This window comes from Agaricus bisporus (assembly GCF_000300575.1).
Source record: "Agaricus bisporus var. bisporus H97 unplaced genomic scaffold AGABI2scaffold_6, whole genome shotgun sequence".
NCBI classification, from domain to species: domain Eukaryota; kingdom Fungi; phylum Basidiomycota; class Agaricomycetes; order Agaricales; family Agaricaceae; genus Agaricus; species Agaricus bisporus.
This window is the reverse complement of record NW_006267369.1, coordinates 2,002,369-2,020,649: the sequence shown is the minus strand read 5'-3', so window position 1 is coordinate 2,020,649 and position 18,281 is coordinate 2,002,369. Positions and strand designations below refer to the sequence as shown.

The 18,281-nt window shown below is 45.1% G+C and overlaps 7 protein-coding genes across 7 annotated transcripts; 5 read left to right on the top strand and 2 right to left on the bottom strand.

Annotated features, from left to right (window-relative positions):
- Positions 1-1,141: 1,141 nt before the first annotated feature.
- AGABI2DRAFT_193458 (hypothetical protein) lies at positions 1,142-1,484 on the top strand (the record flags this gene model as incomplete). Its single annotated transcript, XM_006462132.1, has 2 exons — positions 1,142-1,238; positions 1,290-1,484. Coding segments are annotated over exons 1-2 (234 nt in total), but the record flags the coding sequence as incomplete, so codon positions are not given.
- Positions 1,485-2,548: 1,064 nt separating this feature from the next.
- On the top strand, positions 2,549-3,614 carry AGABI2DRAFT_119054 (hypothetical protein; the record flags this gene model as incomplete). Its single annotated transcript, XM_006462131.1, has 4 exons — positions 2,549-2,587; positions 2,638-3,028; positions 3,079-3,364; positions 3,413-3,614. The coding sequence occupies 4 exons, from the start codon at positions 2,549-2,551 to the stop codon at positions 3,612-3,614; spliced, it is 918 nt and encodes a 305-aa protein (XP_006462194.1).
- A 107-nt stretch (positions 3,615-3,721) lies between these two features.
- Positions 3,722-4,817, top strand: AGABI2DRAFT_136997 (hypothetical protein). Its single transcript, XM_006462130.1, has 3 exons — positions 3,722-4,572; positions 4,637-4,681; positions 4,739-4,817. Exon 1 carries the CDS (start codon positions 4,210-4,212, stop codon positions 4,498-4,500), a length of 291 nt encoding a protein of 96 aa, XP_006462193.1. The 5' UTR covers positions 3,722-4,209; the 3' UTR covers positions 4,501-4,572; positions 4,637-4,681; positions 4,739-4,817.
- Positions 4,818-7,053: 2,236 nt separating this feature from the next.
- AGABI2DRAFT_136996 (hypothetical protein) lies at positions 7,054-7,756 on the top strand. Its single transcript, XM_006462129.1, has 2 exons — positions 7,054-7,139; positions 7,188-7,756. The coding sequence occupies exon 2, from the start codon at positions 7,327-7,329 to the stop codon at positions 7,558-7,560; it is 234 nt and encodes a 77-aa protein (XP_006462192.1). The 5' UTR covers positions 7,054-7,139; positions 7,188-7,326; the 3' UTR covers positions 7,561-7,756.
- Positions 7,757-9,349: 1,593 nt separating this feature from the next.
- Positions 9,350-11,755, bottom strand: AGABI2DRAFT_179054 (hypothetical protein; the record flags this gene model as incomplete). The annotated part of the gene is made up of 8 exons (XM_006462128.1): positions 9,350-9,542; positions 9,601-10,365; positions 10,430-10,480; positions 10,542-10,786; positions 10,837-11,059; positions 11,113-11,398; positions 11,451-11,576; positions 11,628-11,755. 7 exons carry the CDS (start codon positions 11,753-11,755, stop codon positions 9,613-9,615), a joined length of 1,812 nt encoding a protein of 603 aa, XP_006462191.1. The 3' UTR covers positions 9,350-9,542; positions 9,601-9,612.
- A 1,185-nt stretch (positions 11,756-12,940) lies between these two features.
- Positions 12,941-14,013, bottom strand: AGABI2DRAFT_206438 (hypothetical protein; the record flags this gene model as incomplete). The annotated part of the gene is made up of 8 exons (XM_006462127.1): positions 13,910-14,013; positions 13,831-13,863; positions 13,765-13,781; positions 13,647-13,718; positions 13,556-13,599; positions 13,370-13,503; positions 13,267-13,302; positions 12,941-13,171 (listed from the first exon to the last, which is right to left on the bottom strand). The coding sequence occupies exons 1-8, from the start codon at positions 14,000-14,002 to the stop codon at positions 12,941-12,943; spliced, it is 660 nt and encodes a 219-aa protein (XP_006462190.1). The 5' UTR covers positions 14,003-14,013.
- An 82-nt stretch (positions 14,014-14,095) lies between these two features.
- AGABI2DRAFT_119050 (hypothetical protein) lies at positions 14,096-18,111 on the top strand (the record flags this gene model as incomplete). Its single annotated transcript, XM_006462126.1, has 16 exons — positions 14,096-14,257; positions 14,307-14,471; positions 14,529-14,779; positions 14,842-14,888; positions 14,944-15,263; positions 15,332-15,363; positions 15,419-15,490; positions 15,554-15,691; positions 15,754-15,890; positions 15,959-16,019; positions 16,081-16,723; positions 16,778-16,915; positions 16,976-17,154; positions 17,209-17,437; positions 17,495-18,029; positions 18,083-18,111. 16 exons carry the CDS (start codon positions 14,096-14,098, stop codon positions 18,109-18,111), a joined length of 3,138 nt encoding a protein of 1,045 aa, XP_006462189.1.
- Between the last annotated feature and the right edge of the window lie 170 nt (positions 18,112-18,281).

Below are 18,281 nucleotides of genomic sequence, written 5' to 3'. Positions count from 1 at the left end.
CGTACACCTCGTGCGGTCGTTCAGCGGCTCGTACCGATTGCTTTTACCCGCCCACCACAACCTATTGTCACTGCTTCGTGCCTGCGCAGTCCATCTGAGCTCCAAAGCAACTTGGAGTAGCTTGCCACGGCCGGTCCCACCCGCCCATCGCGGCTTCTCTCGACTCTCAGAGAGGCATGCTGCCAGGTAGGAGAGCTCACCAAGGCCTCTCCTAATTCTCTTAGTTGCACACACTAATGTGCAATACATTCAGTGACCGCTCGACTCTCCAGACAAAGACCGGCTACGAGCGGGATCTATTTTTAAACAACAGGAATAACCCGTCGCAGGACCCCGGATAATCCCTATATATGTTGGATGCCAATCCGGACAAACTTTGGACTTTTTGGCCGGGAGGCCGGATGGCATTTCCTATGGCGGCAAAACCGAAATTCGGGCTGAGGCTGGATCCTCGAACGCCCATAAGCCCCTATATTAGCCATGAGGCCGGATCCATTAGGCGCCGCCATGTCCGGACATAAGCCGCCGTGGTGCAGTGGTCAGGAGTTGACATGTGTTTCCCCGAACGCAACCGAGGAGGCGTAGGTTCGACTCCTCATATGTAATACTTGTTGACAGTCACTGTGTATGATAAGTTTCATTTTTAGTGTCATATTGTGAACATTGGGGAAGCTGTAACAGCGTTGTCAAATAAAAGTACAAATTACGAGTTAGGTTAGACGTTTCGATGGTCCAGGATTTTTTTGCTGATTTTTTCGATTTTTTTCGATTTTTGAGCCATTTTTAGCCCGGATCCCTGGATCCGGACAACATTTTCGCGAGGGCACTTAGGCTGGGTGCGAGTCCGGACAAGAAACCCCAAAAGGGGCCAAAAATGGTGCGGACAAGAAACCGGAAAATGACCCTTTTTTGGATCCAACATACTATAGGGACTATCCGGGGTCCTCCCGTCGCGCGGCTGAAATGGTAGAAGGCATATCATTCGACAAGGGCCTATCCGATTTCTGACACTGTTGTTATTGTGTAGCAACTGCTCCATTGTCCGAACAGAAGAAAGAAGAAAAAAAGACCATCCAAGGCAATGGACAGTTTCAGACAATAGCCGCCACCACTCTGATCGGTGTCATCAGGTTCACCCGCGAAAGCGCCAAGATGTAGTTTTCATATCGTTTCTGCTTCTTACACTCACTGTTCCTATAATGGCCAGTCAACAGCCTGTTATCTGCACTTCGCTACACGTATGGTTTACCTCTATTCGATCAACATATAAACACTAACATGATGTATAGCTTCCGCCAGATCTACGGCCTTTTCTGCGGATACACGAAATTTCTTTGACCGTGTTTTTGCCGAACCTCGATCGTCTACGGCTGGCTCTGGAAGCGAGCCGGGGTATCGATCCGAAGGCCGCAGAAATCTTTGACGAAACACGAAAAATCCTGAGGGAAGAGCTCGAGAAAGTCTTCAAGGTACTAGATTTAGCTCAACAATTGGCGGAGCAATACTCCAAAATTTTGGAGGCTCTATCCGAGGGAAAGCCAACACAGCGTCCTTTGTACTATGTTAATCTCGGTGCATATGCGGGCAAGCAATGTTCAGAAAAAGCTATGAAAGCTATGAGTGTATTTCGGAGAGAACTGGAAAGTGCCGTTAGCCGAGTAACTGCTACCCTGAATACTAGTAAGTAGATTTCCCACTTCACTAGGCTATAGGATGTTGAAGGAACATTTCAGAATATAAGAAGGGTTCCAAAACTATGTTAACCTCCACCGAGAATACCAAATCAGTTTCGGAGATCCTGAGCGCGATCGATGACTGTTATGAACTACTGCAACAATGCCACAACCAGTTTGCGCAGTTAGCAACACAGACGCAAGACGAAAGCTCCATTGATTCTAATCCACCATCCGAAGAAGAGACTCGAGTGATGCGTGCAAAGTGGCAAACATTTTTTGACAGTATACGTGGTGTTTGGGTGCACGGGTTCAAAATTGCGGACGAAATTCAATATCCGTCACTGTAAGTGTATAGAATATCTGGAACGTTCGTTATCTTACTTATAATTAGGGATAATTTCCAAGATATATCGGAAAGACGCAAATTCGGACACAACATTCGGTCGTGGCGAACCTTCTTTCAGCTTCGGGATAAGCGAAATTTGGTCCGCTCGACAACTATACTGCGAGCACCGGTCGCTCCTGACTACAGTTTCCATAAATCGGGGATGAGGGTGACCAACACAGTACACCATTTGGAGGGACTGCAAAGCTCTAATATTACCGAAATTTCCGGTGCTATTCCGTCAAATGGACCCTCACCGAAAACACCACTCCGGAAGCGACTATTATTGTTTCTGACGCCGATGTTTATTGTGTAGAAACTAGTTCATTGTCTACCAGAAGAAAGAAAACAAATTGACCATTTCCGGCAGTCTTGATTCAGACAATAGCCGCCATCACATTGATGGGTGGCGCGATGATATTTCACTGCGAAAACGCTAAGATATTGTTTCCATATTGGTTCTTGTTTCTTCCCCCGCCATTCCTATATGGCCACTCAACAACCCCTCGTCTGCACCTCCCTTCACGTATGGCTGACCTCCCTTTGATCTGACCATAAAACTAACACAATCTCTAGCTTCCACCAGATTCACAACCTTTCTTGCGTATACACGAAATTTACTTGCACGTATTTTTGCCGAACCTCGATGCTTTACGGCTGGCTCTGGAAGCGGATCAGGCTATTATGCCAGGGGCCACGGAAATCTTTGCTGAAACGCGAAAAGTCTTGAGGCAAGAGCTCCTTAATGCTGCCTGGCCACTACATTTTGGTCAAGAGGTGGCGGAAAGGTACTCCAGAGTTTTGGAGGCTTTATCCGAGAGGAATCCGACACATGATCCATTGTACAAATTTTATCTCAGCGCAACTGGGGCCGCGTATCATTCAGAAGAGGCTCAGAAGGCTATGAGTGTATTTCGGGATGAATTTGCCAGTGCGGTTAGCCGGGTGAGGGCTACCCTGGATGCTAGTAAGTTTTCCGTTTTCGCTGAACTATAGAACGCTGAAGAAATGACTCAGACTATAAGATGGGCTCCAAAACTCCATTAACCTCCCCCGAGAACATGAAATCCATTTTGGAAATCCTTAACGCAACCGATGAATGTAATGTATTATTTCGCCAATGTCGTGGCCAATTTGCAAGCCTAGCAACGCGGACTCGGGATAAAAACTCTATTGATTTAAATTCACCATCCGAAGAAGAGATACAAGTGATCGGTGCAAAATGGCAAACATTTTACTACAATGTACGCGGCCTTTGGTTCTATGCTTTCAAAATTGCCAATCGGATTCAGTATCCGATTTTGTAAGTTGATGGAATATCTATATCCTTCATTGTCTCATATATGAGTAGGGACAGGCTTCCCAATGCATCGGAAAAACGCAAATCTGGGCAGAAATTCCGATCATGGCGGACCCTGTTTCGACGTCAGGATAAGCGAGATTTGGTCTGCTCGACAAATGCACTGCGATCACCCGCTGATCCAGAAGTCCCATTCATTGATGCTTCTAACAGCTCCCCTGATCATGAATTGCAGATGAATCCGATTCCCTAGGATTCCCTTCTGTAGAAGGTTCTTTCGGCACATAAACAGCAATAATACGGCTTTCTGGTAATCATGCCATATGAGTAAAGCTTCATGATTGTTCCGCCATTTTACATAGTCCCCTTCATGATCATTATACCTAAAACGAATTAATTCTAATAAATCTATCCTAGAACAATTAAACATCCATAATCTAACATGACTAATGCGGCTTGCGCGTCATCAAACGAAGGAGACGGGAGAGGCGGCCTCCAGTTTCAGGTTCCTCACTGGAATTCAACCTCTGATCGTTTATATGTCTCTCCCCCTTATCCATCAAAAACTGCAATTTCCCTGCTTCAGCAAATAACACGCCATAAAACTGATTGACCATTTCATCGGGCATCCTGAGCCACTCAGGCGATTCACTAGCACCATTGGTTGCCCCGTCTTCCACACCATCGGTACCTTCCGTGCTGCTGATGTCATCGCGTTTTGATTGTGCATTCGATGCCTTCGATACCAACTGTACGAGCAAAAGAGCGTCTATCACCTTGTATAGGGCCCATATAATTTCATCTCCTGTGACTAGGGGTCTGCCAGGCCGCGTTAAGGCAATATCTCCATGAAACCTGTCTTCCTTTTCCCGCTTTTGGTATGCCGCTTGACTCTTGGCTTTGGAAATATGAGCCTGCGCTATATCTTTGATTGCTTCCAAGTGAGGTATGACACCGTCCTCAAATTTAGGCGCGCCGTTATTGAGATTTGTCGCTCGGCGTCCCGCGTTAACAGCACTCCTACACTCCCAATAAACTTCCTTCATATGATTGAGGTGTTCCAAAATGGCCTTGCAGAGCTCGTAGATATGTTCCTCGTAAATATGCCGGTGATCCCGGACAACGACTTCTTTCGCTGAGAGAAGCATTTCAAGAGCAACGAAAATATTCGGTACACGGGAGCATAATCTCTTGACTTCTCGTGTGCCAAACTAGGAATATTGAGGAAAATGCTCTGAATTTAGGATGTGGAATGAAGATATAATATTTTCTTACCTTGGATCCATGATTTTGGGTGATTTGTGCCAAAAAATCATCTATCTGCATTTGCTCGACAGCTTCAATGGGAGGCTCCGCTAGCGATTATACGGTACTCACCAGTTCAATGAGCGTCAATAGTTTCCCTTCAGTCTCATCTAATTCTTGGGCGACCGCCAGGAACGGAACCTTGCCATTGCCATAGTCGCACCGGTCGAAGACTACAATGGTATCCGTGTAAATTCTCGAATTCAATGTCGACCAACTCCAGAACGCATCAAAGAGGCTACTCCTGGACTCATCCAATTTCTGATTCAATGCCTCCACTTTGGATTTCTCCCCTCGATGTCTTTCCTGTAGCATTCTGCTCTCTGGGACAGATTATTTTGATATATGGGATGAAAGGAGGTAAAGCACGGACCTAGCATTTTGTTTTTGTGCCTTGTTGCTACCTTCAACAGTCCGTATTTTGCAACTCCCTCCAAAGAAGCTGCTACAAGCCCTGAGGGTTCTTTAACCTTGGGCGCGATGCGTTCTCCGTCCTTAAGTAAGTCTAGAGCAAACTGAATATCCTCTTGTTGATCATGTTCCGCACGGAGAATTGATTGAATCTTGTTCCGAGTTTTCTCGACTGATGTTTTCTGGAACTACATGGCGCACTTAGAGTTAGTCGCAACAAGATTAAATTGAAGTACCTTCCATACATCGGCACGAGATCCTAAAATGATATTTGCATTTTTGCTCAACTTCTTTGCATTTTGATCGAGTTCTTGGCGGAATTGAAAAGCTGCCTCTACTTGTTGGGTTACCGTCATGTCCTTTGCGGACACCAGATCATCGAATGGCTTTCGTAACTCCCGAAATTCAGCAAAGCAAGATTTAACGCTGTGACTGAAGTGGGCTACGGCTTCGAACTGTTTTTGTATCAAGTCTTTGTTCGTCTGTTTCTTCAATGCCTCTACAGGCTCCAGGTCTTCGCTGTCGATTATGAATAAGGAAAGCGATTGATGACCTGACCGGTGGTACTCACAAGAGGAGCTCTTGCTCTGTTAGTTCGAAACTCTTGCTCCATTGCTCTATTGATTGGCGTATACCGTCCTTAACATCCTGACAACCTGGTAGTGCCTTGAGTTTTTGAGCGCGATCAGGGTTAGCACTACCGACAAATTAGATAGAAGTCATCGATATCGAAGCGCACGCACGGATCGATGTATTTACGCGTAGGCGATAGTTTCAGATGCGAGAATCTATCTACAACATCCGAGGTTGGATCGCTCACTGGCGAGTTCCCAGGGCCTGAGAGTGAAGATGCATTGACAGGTGGCAAGGGGTACGACCCAGAGGCCTCATCTTGGGTAGTACTGGTGGGATGAATGCTGGAAGCAAAATGCATGAGAGAGGGGAGTAGATTGGTGAGATCTCCTCTCAAGCTTGAGTTTAAATATCATGACTCTTACAGAGGAAATTCCGCTGGAATCTTGGGCTGAGCGAAGGGACAATGGACTTCTTGTTGTCTAGTTCGTAATACGTATCTGAAACGCGAAGTGTCACGAGCTCAGGTTCGCGGTATGATGATCACCGTTGTGATTGGCGCCTAGTTCACGACTGGTTCACGGACCAGCTCAGGTTCTGTTGACACGCACTTGTCACCGTAGAGGCGTTAAGATATTGTTTCTTGCTTCTTCCCCCCACCATTCCTACATGGCTGGTCAACAACCTCTCGTCTGCACCTCCCTCCATGTATGGTTGACCTCCACTCGATCAGACTTGAACGCTAACACGACGCCTAGTTCCCACCAGATCTTCGGCCTTTCTTGCGTATACACGAACTCTCTTTGCAAGTGTTTTTACCGAACCTCGATCGTCTGCGGCTGGCTCTGGAGGCGGAACGGGATAGTAATCCAGAGGCCACGGAAATCTTTGATGAAACGCGAAAAGTTCTGAGGGAAGAGCTCGAAAAAGTCTTCAAGGTATTAGATTTAGCTCAACAGTTGGCGGAAAAATACTCCAAAGTTCTGGAGGCTCTATCCGAGGGAAAGCCAACACAGCGTCCGTTGTTCTATGTTAATCTCGGTGCATTTGCGGGCAGGCAATGTTCAGAAAAAGCCATGGAAGCTATGGCTGTGTTTCGGAGAGAACTGGAAAGTGCCGTTAGCCGAGTAACCACTACCCTGAATACTAGTAAGTAAAGTTCCGGGTTTTGCTGAATTCTAGAACGCTGATGGAATGTTTTAGAATATAAGAAGGGTTCCAAAACTATGTTGACCTCCACCGAGAATACCAAATCAGTTTCGGAGATCCTCAGCGCGATTGATGAATGTAATGAACTTCTGAAACAATGTCATGACCAGTTTGCGAACTTGGCAACACAGACTGAAGATGAGAGCTCCGTCGATTCCAATCCACCATCCGAGGAAGAGACGCAAGTGATGCGTGCAAAGTGGCAAACATTTTACGACAATATACGGGGTGTTTGGGTCCATGGGTTCAAAATCGCGGATGAAATTCAATATCCATCATCGTAAGTTTATAGGGTGTCTGGAGCGTTCGTTCTCTCATCTTTACGTAGGGATAATCCTCAAGATGCCTCGCCAAGAGAAAAACCCAGGAAGAATCTTCTATCGTGGCGGACCCTGTTTCGACGTCAAGACGAGCGAGATTTGGTCCCCTCAACAAATTTACTACGACCACCCACTGATCCAGAAGCGATGTTCGTTACGGCGCCTAGCAGCCCACCTGAATTGCAGACAAATACGATCAATGCAGAAAACCTCACAGAGGGACCGGTGGCCTCCGGCATTTCAGATGTTCCTCATGCTACTCCATCGAACAATCCCCCCGCGCCGAAGATTCCATTCTGGCGAAGGATCTTCCGACGCAGTAAAGGCAATAATTCGACTCCCGATGTCCAGCAGACTCGAAGGAAAAGATGGTGCTTCTGACACCCTCGTTTCTTCGACCAAAGTCACTTTCTGGACAAAGTTCTCTCTCGCAGCGCAACATGCGTCTCAGGGTTATTTTGATTGAGCACTGTTGGAGTCAGTGTGGGGTTCATAAGTCCTCGATTTTTGCGTCAAATTTAGGAAATCCCTTTGGAGTATCTTTTGAATGTGTATGTGAGTCAAGAAAATATGATGGTGGTACTTTTACGATATCCGAGTCTTCGTATATGGAACAAGAGAAATGGATCACGTACTCATGGATGGTACTTAGTAGCAGTATGTTAAACAGAGTTTTCTATCGCACCGAGCCATATTCAGCCATTTCGGCTATAGCGTGATAAATCGCAAAGCGGAGAACAAGTGGTGATTGAACATATGTTGGGGTTTCGTATCACAATGTCATCACATTTTTTGAGTATGCTTACTACCTCGGATAGGCATTCAAGTTCCATCCGATTCTATGGCATTCTTTTTCACGGACAAGAAGTCAAGGGCGGTAATCTTTCGAACCAGTTCACTACTAGTATGCTCCAGGCAATGCACACGGAAATTCTATAACTTAGTAGCCACTGAAAAACAAAGAGATCCTGACAGTTGCTAACGGTCATGGAAGCTTCTCCAGAAGTATCATTGTTCAATGTTCACCAATAGACTTTCTTGTATTCGCCACAACCCAAACGCCCGAGCCGCGAGTTATACATTGTCGCGATGACTGGCGGGCCTGAGAATTTGGATTCCGTCATTGATGAAACCAACTCCATTCAAATACGTCTTCTTTTCGCTTGATAAACATTGTTCTCCTGACTACCAGGTGACTTGTATCCTGGAGACACTACAGCGTTCGCGGAGTTCTAAGTTTAACTGCCTCGTTTTTCCGGCGACTGCTACTGCAACTATTGTTTTCGCTGACTTCTAAAATTTCGGCATGTTGATTGAAACATTGTTTACATTGAATACTGATGGAACATTGTTTATCCTATTAATAGATATACAAAGACTCAAGGGTTAGAACAATTAAAAGGACCTTTTTAGCTCCCTTGCTTTATGGTCGTCCTCGGAGCATTTGTCGTCCGAAGTACTGAGTTACAGGTGGTGAACCAGGGTTGTTGCGATAGGGTATCCGGGATGTTGGCGCAACCTAACCAGCCAATGTCGACAGCCTTCATTTGTAATGCTGCCAGTTGACTTAGTTCGAAATATATACCTTCATCCCTGTAAATTTGACAAAGTGGCACTGCCTAGCGGGCCTCATAATTCAGGAGAGGAAAGGGCTGTTCTTATGTCAAAATCACCAGTAGCTGATTCCTTGTTACTCTCCGGGCAAAAAAACAAAGCCATAAAATTAGTGCCGCCACGGCCTTGATACTAAAACGTAAATCCTGCGCGCTTTTTCATCTTGATGCACCTTCTAACTTATCAAGCTTACGGACAACGCAGCTCCTGCATTTCCGTAGACTATATTACTCAGTAAGATTCCCTTACCTTTTAGAATGATGCGACATCACTTGTTCATGAATTAACTGTTCAGAAGCGAAATATGGATATGGCGTCAATCGCTGGGTTATTCCCCCTCAACAATTGTACTGTGGTATCCTGTCGACTCTAGCACTGGATCAGCCGCTGAGAGCCTAGAGATCGTACTATCATGATACATTAGAAGAGGTCGCAAGGTTGTCCGATATCAGAGTGCCCGTTTCGTGGAGCTTTGAATGTTCGGCTAGGAGATCGGAGCCCCATTGTTTGATTTCGGGATGACTGCATTCTTGGGATACTGGCCGTCGAGTGGGCTCGGCTCGGCTCGGGCTTCAAGCTTCAAGCCCGCACTTTACTATTAATGAAATAAGCGAAACAAAACTACTTTCAGTCGCCTTAGTTATAGGTGGGACAAAATCTCGTGGTAAACAATTTAAAGAGACCAAGTGATTATTTGATTAACGACATGATCAAGGCACAGCCACGCAAGAATCGGCAAAAGCTTCGGTCTTCGTACCAAGATTGATCAGCTCAAGAAACAATCCTATAGCAGTGGGAAAAACGTACGAGTCCGGATGGCTAATTTAGCCTGCGTGGCATCAAACGACGGAGTTGGATGAAGCGACCTCCAGGTTCTTCGTAGAAATTCAACCTCTCACGTGTCTGTCTTTCCCCGTTACCTTTCAAAAAATGCAACTTCCTAGCTTCAACAAACAATACAGTGTAGAACTGATTGATTATTTCATCGGGCATCCTGAACCACTCAAGCGTTCTGCTGGCTACCGTATTCTTTGTGCCATTGGTGGTTGCGCTTTCCTCCCTGCCGTTGGCAGTTTTGCTGGTAGATTTATCACATTCATCCGACGCCCGTGAAACCATCTGTAGGAGTAAGAGAGCGTCATTCACCTTATGTCTGGCCCATAAAATTTCATCTCCTGTGACCAAAGGTCTCCCAGGCCGCGTCAAAGCAGATTTACCATGAGACATGTCCTCTTTTCTCCGCTTCTTGTCTGCCTTTACGCTCTTGGATTTGGATATACGGTACTTCGCTATATCCTTAATAGCATCCAGGAGAGGTATGGCGCTCTCGAATTTAGGCACATCATCTCTGAGGAATGTTTCTTGGCGTTCCACGGTAGTAGCAACCTTACGCTCCCAATAAACTTCCTTCATATTATCGAAGTGCTCCGAAATAGCCTGGGAGAGCTCGTATATGTGTTCCTCGTAAATAAGTTGGTGATCGTCGACAACAACTTCTTTTGCTGAGAGAAGCATTTCAAGAGCAGTGAAAATGTCTGGTACGCGAGAACATATTCTCTTGACTTCTCTTGACTAGGAATGTATCAAGGAAAAGCTTTAGCTTAGGATGTCGAATGAAGATAAAGTTTGCTCTTACCTCAGGCTTTTGTCCGTAACCTTGGGTGATTTGCGCAAGAAAATTCTCTATCTGCATTTAATCTAGTATCAACGGCCCTGGGAGGCTCTGGTAGCGGTCCCACTATACTCACCAGTTCAAGCATTGTTAACAGTTTACCTTCCATCTCATCTAATTCCTTCGCAATCGTGGCAAATGGAACCTTGCCTTGATCGATCTCGCCAATGACTATAAGAATATCCGTGTAAATGGAATTGCCCAAATTCAACCAATTCATGTCCAAATCCTTGAGGTTGTTTTCGGATTCATCCAACTTTTGATTCAATGCGTCCGCTTTGGATTTCTCTACTTTATATGAATCCTGTAACATTTTGCTTTCTGAAACCGATTACTTTGATAGATGGGCTGAAAGGTAGTAAATCACGGACCCAGTATTTTGTGTTTGTACTTTTCCGCTAACTTCAATGTTTCGTGTTTTGCAACTACTTCAAAAGCTGCCACTACAAATCCTGAGGTTCCTACAGCCATGGGTGCGATGCGTTCTCTATCCTCTAACATGTCTAGATCAAATTGAATCTTCTCTTGTTGATCATCTTCCGCATAAAGAATTGATTCAATTATGTTCTGAGTTTCCTTGGCGGTTTTCCGAAACTGCACAGCGCGCTTAGCGATTGGATAAGAACGGTTACATTAAATCGAAATACCTCCCATATATCGGATCGACAACCTAAAATGAAGTCTGTGTTTTGGCCCATCTTTTTTGCATTTTGTTGGAGTCCTTTACGTAGTAATTGGATGGCTTCCTCTACTTGTTGAGTTACTATCATATTCTTCGCGGATACCAGATCGTCGAATGGCTTTCGTAACTCTTGAAATTCCACAAAGCAGGATCTAACGCCATCACTGAAGTTCTCTACAGCTTCAAACTGTTTTTGTATCAAGTCGCTGTTCGTCTTTTTCTTCAAAGACTCTATAAGCCCCAGGTCATTGCTGTAAACTTAAACTATGAGCCTTGAAAATGAATGTCACAGTGGGTACCCACAAGCAGTGCTCTTGATCTGTTAGTTCGAAAGTCTTGCCCCATCGCTCCGTTATTTCGAGTACAACATTCCTCACACTCTGACACCCTGGTAGTGCCTTGAGTTTTTGAGCACGCTCAGCATTTGGGCTTAGTACCAGCAATTTAATAGAGGAGTAATCGGCATCGAAGTGCACTTACGGAGTTGATTTCAGATGCGTGAATTTATCTGCAGCATCCGAGGATGGATCGACAGGCGACAAAGGGTGCGGCACAGGCCCCTCAGCTAGGATATCATGGGTATGATGAACGCGGGTAGAGGGAGACATGAGAAAAGGGAGCGAATTTGTGAAATCTTATCTCGAGACTTGAGTTTAAATATCCCAAACCATAAAGATGTCGCTGGAGCCTTCCTCAACTACGTCAAGAGACAATGAGCCTCTTGTTGTCGAGTCCAAAATCTCTGAAACGCAAAATTTCACGAGCTACCGTTCGCCGTATGATGTCCGTCACGGTGATTGACGCGCTGATGGCACTGACTGGTTCACGGACCAGCTCAGCTTATGTTGACAACACTTAGAATTGTCACCGTGGAAGCGCTCAGATCTTTTTCATCTTGCTTCTTTCCCCCACTGTCCCTACATGACCAGTCCACAACCACTCGTCTGCACTTCGCTTAACGTATGGTAAACCTCAATTCCATTTGAATATAACGCTGACATGATGTCTACCTCCCACAAGATATTAATATACAACCTTTTATGCGGATACACTTGACTACCAGGTGACTTGTAGTATCCTGGAGACACTACAGCTTTCGCGGAGTTCTAATTTTAACTGCCTCGTTTTTCCGGCGACTGCTACTGCAACTATTGTTTTCGCTGACTTCTAAAATTTCGGCATGTTGATTGAAACATTGTTTACATTGAATACTGATGGAACATTGTATATCGTATTAATAGATATACAAAGACTGAAGGGTTAGAACAATTAAAAGGACCTTTTTAGCTCGCTTGCTTTATGGTGGTCCTCGGAGCATTGTACTGAGTTACAGGTGGTGAACCAGGGTTGTTGCGATAGGGTATCCGGGACGTTGGCGCAACCTATGCACCATTAACACAATGTATGACACGGACAGTTGTTCGTCAGATCACTGCTGCTTGGCAGAGCTCATGTGGAGAATAAATCAGGAGGGTAAGAGGTTGTCTTATTGTCAAAATCAAATAGTGGGACTAATTGGAGATCTCATAACGACGATCACCCCTCCGGGCAAAAAAACAAAGCTGTAACATTAGTGCCGCCAGTCGTCCTTGATACTCAAATGTAAACGTTGCACGATCTAACATCATGATGCGTCTACTATCAAACTTAAGGACAATACATATATTCTGTATTTCCGTCGACGAGAAGCTTGGCGTCTGCTGTTTAGGTCACTGAGTTTTCCCCTCAACCATTGTAATGTGGTATCCTGTCGACTCTAGCACTGAATCGGAACGTTGAAGCTTTTCGTACTATCATGATACATTAGAAGAGGTCGCAAGGTTATTCGATATCATGTTGCTCGATTCATGATAGCTTGAACGTTCGGCTAGGAGATCGGAGCCCCATTGTTTGATTTCTGGATGATTGAGTTTCGGGATACTACTATCAAAGAACGGCTGAAGATGTTTTCCATGTCGTTTTTCGTATTCGAGGGCTAGTTTTTGTAAAAAAAATATTATCAATTTCTGGGATTTTTGACGTCGCTTACCTTGAGATGCCATTTCGAATCGATCAAGGTCTATGGTGGATGTTAAGATTTCGGTAGCGGAGTGCCGGATATGAAAAGCTGGCCTTTGACGAATTTTGCTTCTGGAGTTTGACCTTGTTCATATTCCTAAGATACCACCCAATGTCTTCTTTAAGTAGAGTGTTTGATGCTAAGGAGCGAAAGAGAAATTTACATGCCATAGAGCTTGTATACGTTGAGCTGCTGGGGAATCATGCAGCATGTCATGCACAAAGTTATGCATGGCTTCTGATTCGAGTTGTTGTTTTTTTTCTTTTGATATACCTTCCTTGGGTGCGATATCGCCAACTGAAGAATTGATGTTCACCCGAGGTATGGGCTATGAAAGTAATGTGTCTACCTTGAGCCTCGGCGAGATCATGCACGATGCACATCATAACACATCTAATCAGAGTTGTCAATGGCTGTTATAATATGACGAAGGAGCTTACTTTGAAATGTCGAGAGAAATGTCCGATGAGCACATGGCTAGGACGGCCATGCGATACATATGGTCAGAAATACTAGGAAGAAACGATTAGGTCACTCATTTAAAAGCGGTCTGAATACCTTTCTGCATCCGGGATCTAGTCGTACTCAGTCAAGGCTGGGTGCAGTCAGATAGGGGGAACATACACCATTGTTGATCCAACCAGTGCGTTTCTGTGTCTGATCTAGTCTGAGGACTGTTCCACTGAATTAAAACGGTTGCTACCTTGAGTCGCTCTAGGATATGAATAAATGCCAGCCTGTCGGTGCTGATGTCGCCTGAGGGGCTGTAGAGGGGAGGAAAAGTGCGCTGGGACATGGATAAGAAGGGTGTGCCAAATAAGGGAATGTGATTTAGGCGGGGTTTGCGCTAACCGCCAGCCACTCACTGAGGGTCACTAGCACTAAGGCCATGGCCACCATTTCTACTGCTCTGCGCAACTTCAGGGAGCCCACAAAGGACCAGCTAACGCAGATTTTCTTCGCTGTACCTTCCAAGGATGCGCCAGACGTCGACAAGATGGAAATCAACGCTGTGCTCAGTCTCGGAGACCAGGGCGTCGAGGATTCCTATGTGCGTCGTTTCTATCTCTAAATGCTTGTCGTTGACACCGTCAGTTTAGGCTGGCAAGCTGTATATCATGGCACCGTACCTTACTTTCACTTCTCTGGACTACAAGTCAGTGCGGTTCACGATTCCATTATCCACTATACGACGTGTCGAACGACTCAACGCTCGCGCCGGCATCTATGCCCTAAGTCTCCTAACGTGGCACGGAATGAAGATCGTATGTTTTCTAGCTCTTCTCTCGATTACCTCTCATGTATCGCGCTCGCACACCTAGATCGTTCAATTAACGTCCCTGCGTCCCACAGCAGACTTGTTCTGCGGTCTTCTCCGCGACGCACTCAAAATTGAGCTCCAGAAAGGCCAGATGAAGGCTGTCAAGGGCTTCACAAAGACATGTTTCTCAGAAAGTCTGATTGTGGATCCGTTAGTAGTCGATGGCGAGGATGGTGATGTAGCAAAAGACGACCAAGTTCCCTACCACGGAGGACTGGGACTCAAATACAAGTTCCCCGGAGACCCTAAAAAGTACGTTCGACTGTTTATCTTCTCCTCCTAATCCCGATCTCAATGGCAGTGTCTCCGCATAGGCTACGTGAGGCGTCGAAGTTGAAGTTATGGACAGCTTATCTCAAAGGTGCCGTTTGCACCAGATAGCCGCTATCCACAATATCTCACTGCATCATCATTAGCGCATGGTCGTAGCTTGACTCTGCTGCGTTATCCACAATGCACACGACTCGTACAAGTTGGACTTCCCAACAGACTCCGAGGTGAAATGTGGGAAACCCTCTCCGGGTCCATATACCTTCGTTACACCAATCCCGGCTATTATGAACGACTCTTAGAAGAACATAAAGGACGTACGAGTACTAGTACTGAAGATATCGAAAAGGATCTGCATAGGAGTTTACCGGAATATGCTGGTTATCAATCTGAAGAGGGCATCCGCGCATTGAGGAGGGTTCTACAGGCCTATTCGTTTAAGAATCCCGAGTTGGGTTATTGCCAGGTACGTAGTACCTTTGGTTACGGGCGTTAGTCGTATTCATCATCTGATTGCTCTGGGCGGTGCTCTAGGCTATGAATATCCTCGCCGCTGCCATACTCATGTAATATTTCCGACGCCACTTTTGGATACACCGTTACTAACAATGTGGTTATCAGCTACATGTCGGAAGAGCAGGCTTTCTGGTTGCTTGAAGTTCTATGTGATCGTCTCTTGCCAGGATATTATGCGTGCGTCTTCAGCCCCTGCTTCCTTTATTTATTTCCTTGGTAACATATTTTTTGTACTCATAGTCCGTCAATGCATGGGACATTGCTGGATCAACGTGTTTTTGAAGCACTTGTTCAAAAATGTCTACCCATGATTCATGACCATTTCCAAGCAGTCGATGTTCAGCTTTCTGTCGCGTCCCTACCTTGGTTTCTTAGTCTGTGAGTCAAGGTGTTTATTATTAAATGAAGATATGATTCTGACGCGTCTGTTTGCGGGTCAGGTATATCAATAGTATGCCCATGGTCTTTGCGTTCAGGATCGTTGATTGTTTCTTCTGCATGGGCCCCAAGGTGCTGTTCCAAGTGGGGTATGTGGCGTTTCTAGTATTCTCTTCTACTCCAAATGTTGAAATTGCTCGTCTAGATTAGGTTTGTGATAGTAACGTAACAAACAATTCTGGTGATGCCTAACTTGTCACACCACAGCAATTCTCAAAATCAACGGGGAAAACCTCCTTCAAATCCAGGATGATGGTGGCTTCCTCAAGTTCGTCGTAACCATCCTTTTTACTAAAGGGCCCCACTTACACATACATACTTAAATATAGTCTCATGCGCGATTACTTTGCCTCCTTGGGCGATTCAGCTCACCCAAACTCTCCCGACCCACGCGCCCGTGCCATAACTCGATTCCAGGAACTCCTCCTAGTCTCCTTCCGCGAGTTTTCAATAATCACTTCCGAAACAATACAAAGTGAACGCAAACGATATCGTTCCGAAATCATCCACAGCATCGAAACGTTTTCCAAAAGATCTTCAATACGAAACTTGAAAACTTTAGGAAGATTCACGAAAGATCAAGTTGGATTGATCTATGATGCTTTGTATAAAGCGATGTGCGTTGTTCCGCCACCTCCTATGACGTTTCAAGCATTACCACCGAAGAAATTGATTACGACGGCGGATGATAGAGATGGGAATGGGGAGGAGAAGATTGAGACGAGGATTGGGACTGGGACTTTTGGTGTTTTTATGAGTGAAGTGGTGACTTGGGCTAGAAATGAAAAGATTGTGAGGAATGGACCTGGTTTTGGTTCTTCGTCTTCTTCGAATGGTGGTGTGGCGGGATTGGCAGCTGGGTTTGGGAGATTGGGGTTGGAGAGGGTGGATAGAGAAGTTGCGGAGCATGAATTGATTGATAGGTTGTTTTATTTTTGGGATGTGAGTTGTCGGGGGGCTTTGTCGTTCCAGGTGAGTCAATGTCATTTCACTGGTCAATGATTTTCCATATTCATTTACTTTTAGGATTTGGTTTCGGGGTTGGATGGAGTGATGTTCAACGACCTCATGGATAACATTGAATGGTTCTTCAATCTACACGACAAAAATAAAGATGGGCATTTGACGAAAGATGAGGTTTTGACCTTGTCGGAATCATTCCTGGTAAGCCTCTCCTCATAGCTCCGAATCTGTCCTTGATAGAACTAAAAAACGAGATTACAGTTTATATTCCGTCATGAAATCGGCGATGCATATCTCGGTGCCGTATCTCGATTCATGACAAACGCTTTCGAATATGGAGATGCACTTCTTGCTGGACCGGAAATGAAGGAAGGAGAAGGGGAGGGATCGCCAAAATCTCCGCAGATCGAATCAAATCAACCTTATTTGAATCTCGCAACGTATGTCCTCTCTCTTTCTCTCTACCTTGTCCTCGCTCCTCATTATTATTAAAGGTTCCGAATGGTAGTACTCGCTGACGAAATTCTTGAATCATTCTTCGAAACCGACCTTTCCGCCTCTTTCCAACTTGCACCTGTACCCGAATTAGAACTACCACCAGCTTCTACAGGTGGTGCGAGTGGTTTTTTGGGTGATTTGTGGTCTTCTATTGCTACGGATAGTAATAAGAAGATGTTTAATATGCTTACGGATGAGTTTGGGAAGACTATTGGTAAACATCAGGTGCGTTTCTTATTATTTTAGATAACTACTATGAGTTCATTGATGAGTTTCTTTCAGGTTATCAACAAACCTTCGATTGGACGATATACAAAGCTGGAAGAACCAAAAGCTAGAGAATCGTTACTCACACCTTCCATGAAGTCAACGTCATCATCAAAGTCAAATAGTCCCAGATCAACAGAAACTACCGTCGTGCCTCCAACTCCGAATATATCCTCGTCACAATCTAATCTCACTGTACCTACCGCGATAAGGAAATCGTCGTCGTCGTCGTCATTGGGTAAAGGCAAATCTTTACTACCATCGTCATCATCGACCTCGTTGGAAGAAACGGATAGTTTACAAATGTTACAAGCTGTGGCTAAGGCTAATGCGGCTGTGATGGAACGGACACCGTTTGCTATTGATGATGCTCAAGATTCTTCGGATGAGGAAGATGATGAAGACGATGATGATGAAGAAGACGATGATGATGAGGACGATGATGATGAGAGTGGAGCTAATGAGGATGATCAAGTTTTGGATGAAGTCGATGCTTTCCTTGAAGCACACGATTCGGGGTTGACTGAGGCGGATAAAGAAGTTGCTAAACGTGAGTTTTCTTGCTTCTCTTGAATTGTAATAACCGACAAGTTCCTGTTTCAGAATTGCTTACGGCTCAGCCGATGAAATAGACACAACATGCGGCATTTCTCGATAACATACGGACATGGAATTTGTCTATTTTTTTGTTTTTTAACGTCTCTTTGCTTGGGTACATTGTAATATTAGTTATGGAAAAATGCTTTTGCTCGACATCAGGAAGGGGTACGTATACATATGGGATCAAAGAAATACATCGGAG

Bases quoted from the DNA above. Each gene is read 5' to 3' on its own strand.
- AGABI2DRAFT_136996 (XM_006462129.1), top strand. From the start codon at position 7,327: ATGTTCGTTACGGCGCCTAGCAGCCCACCTGAATTGCAGACAAATACG.
- AGABI2DRAFT_136997 (XM_006462130.1), top strand. From the start codon at position 4,210: ATGAAACCTGTCTTCCTTTTCCCGCTTTTGGTATGCCGCTTGACTCTT.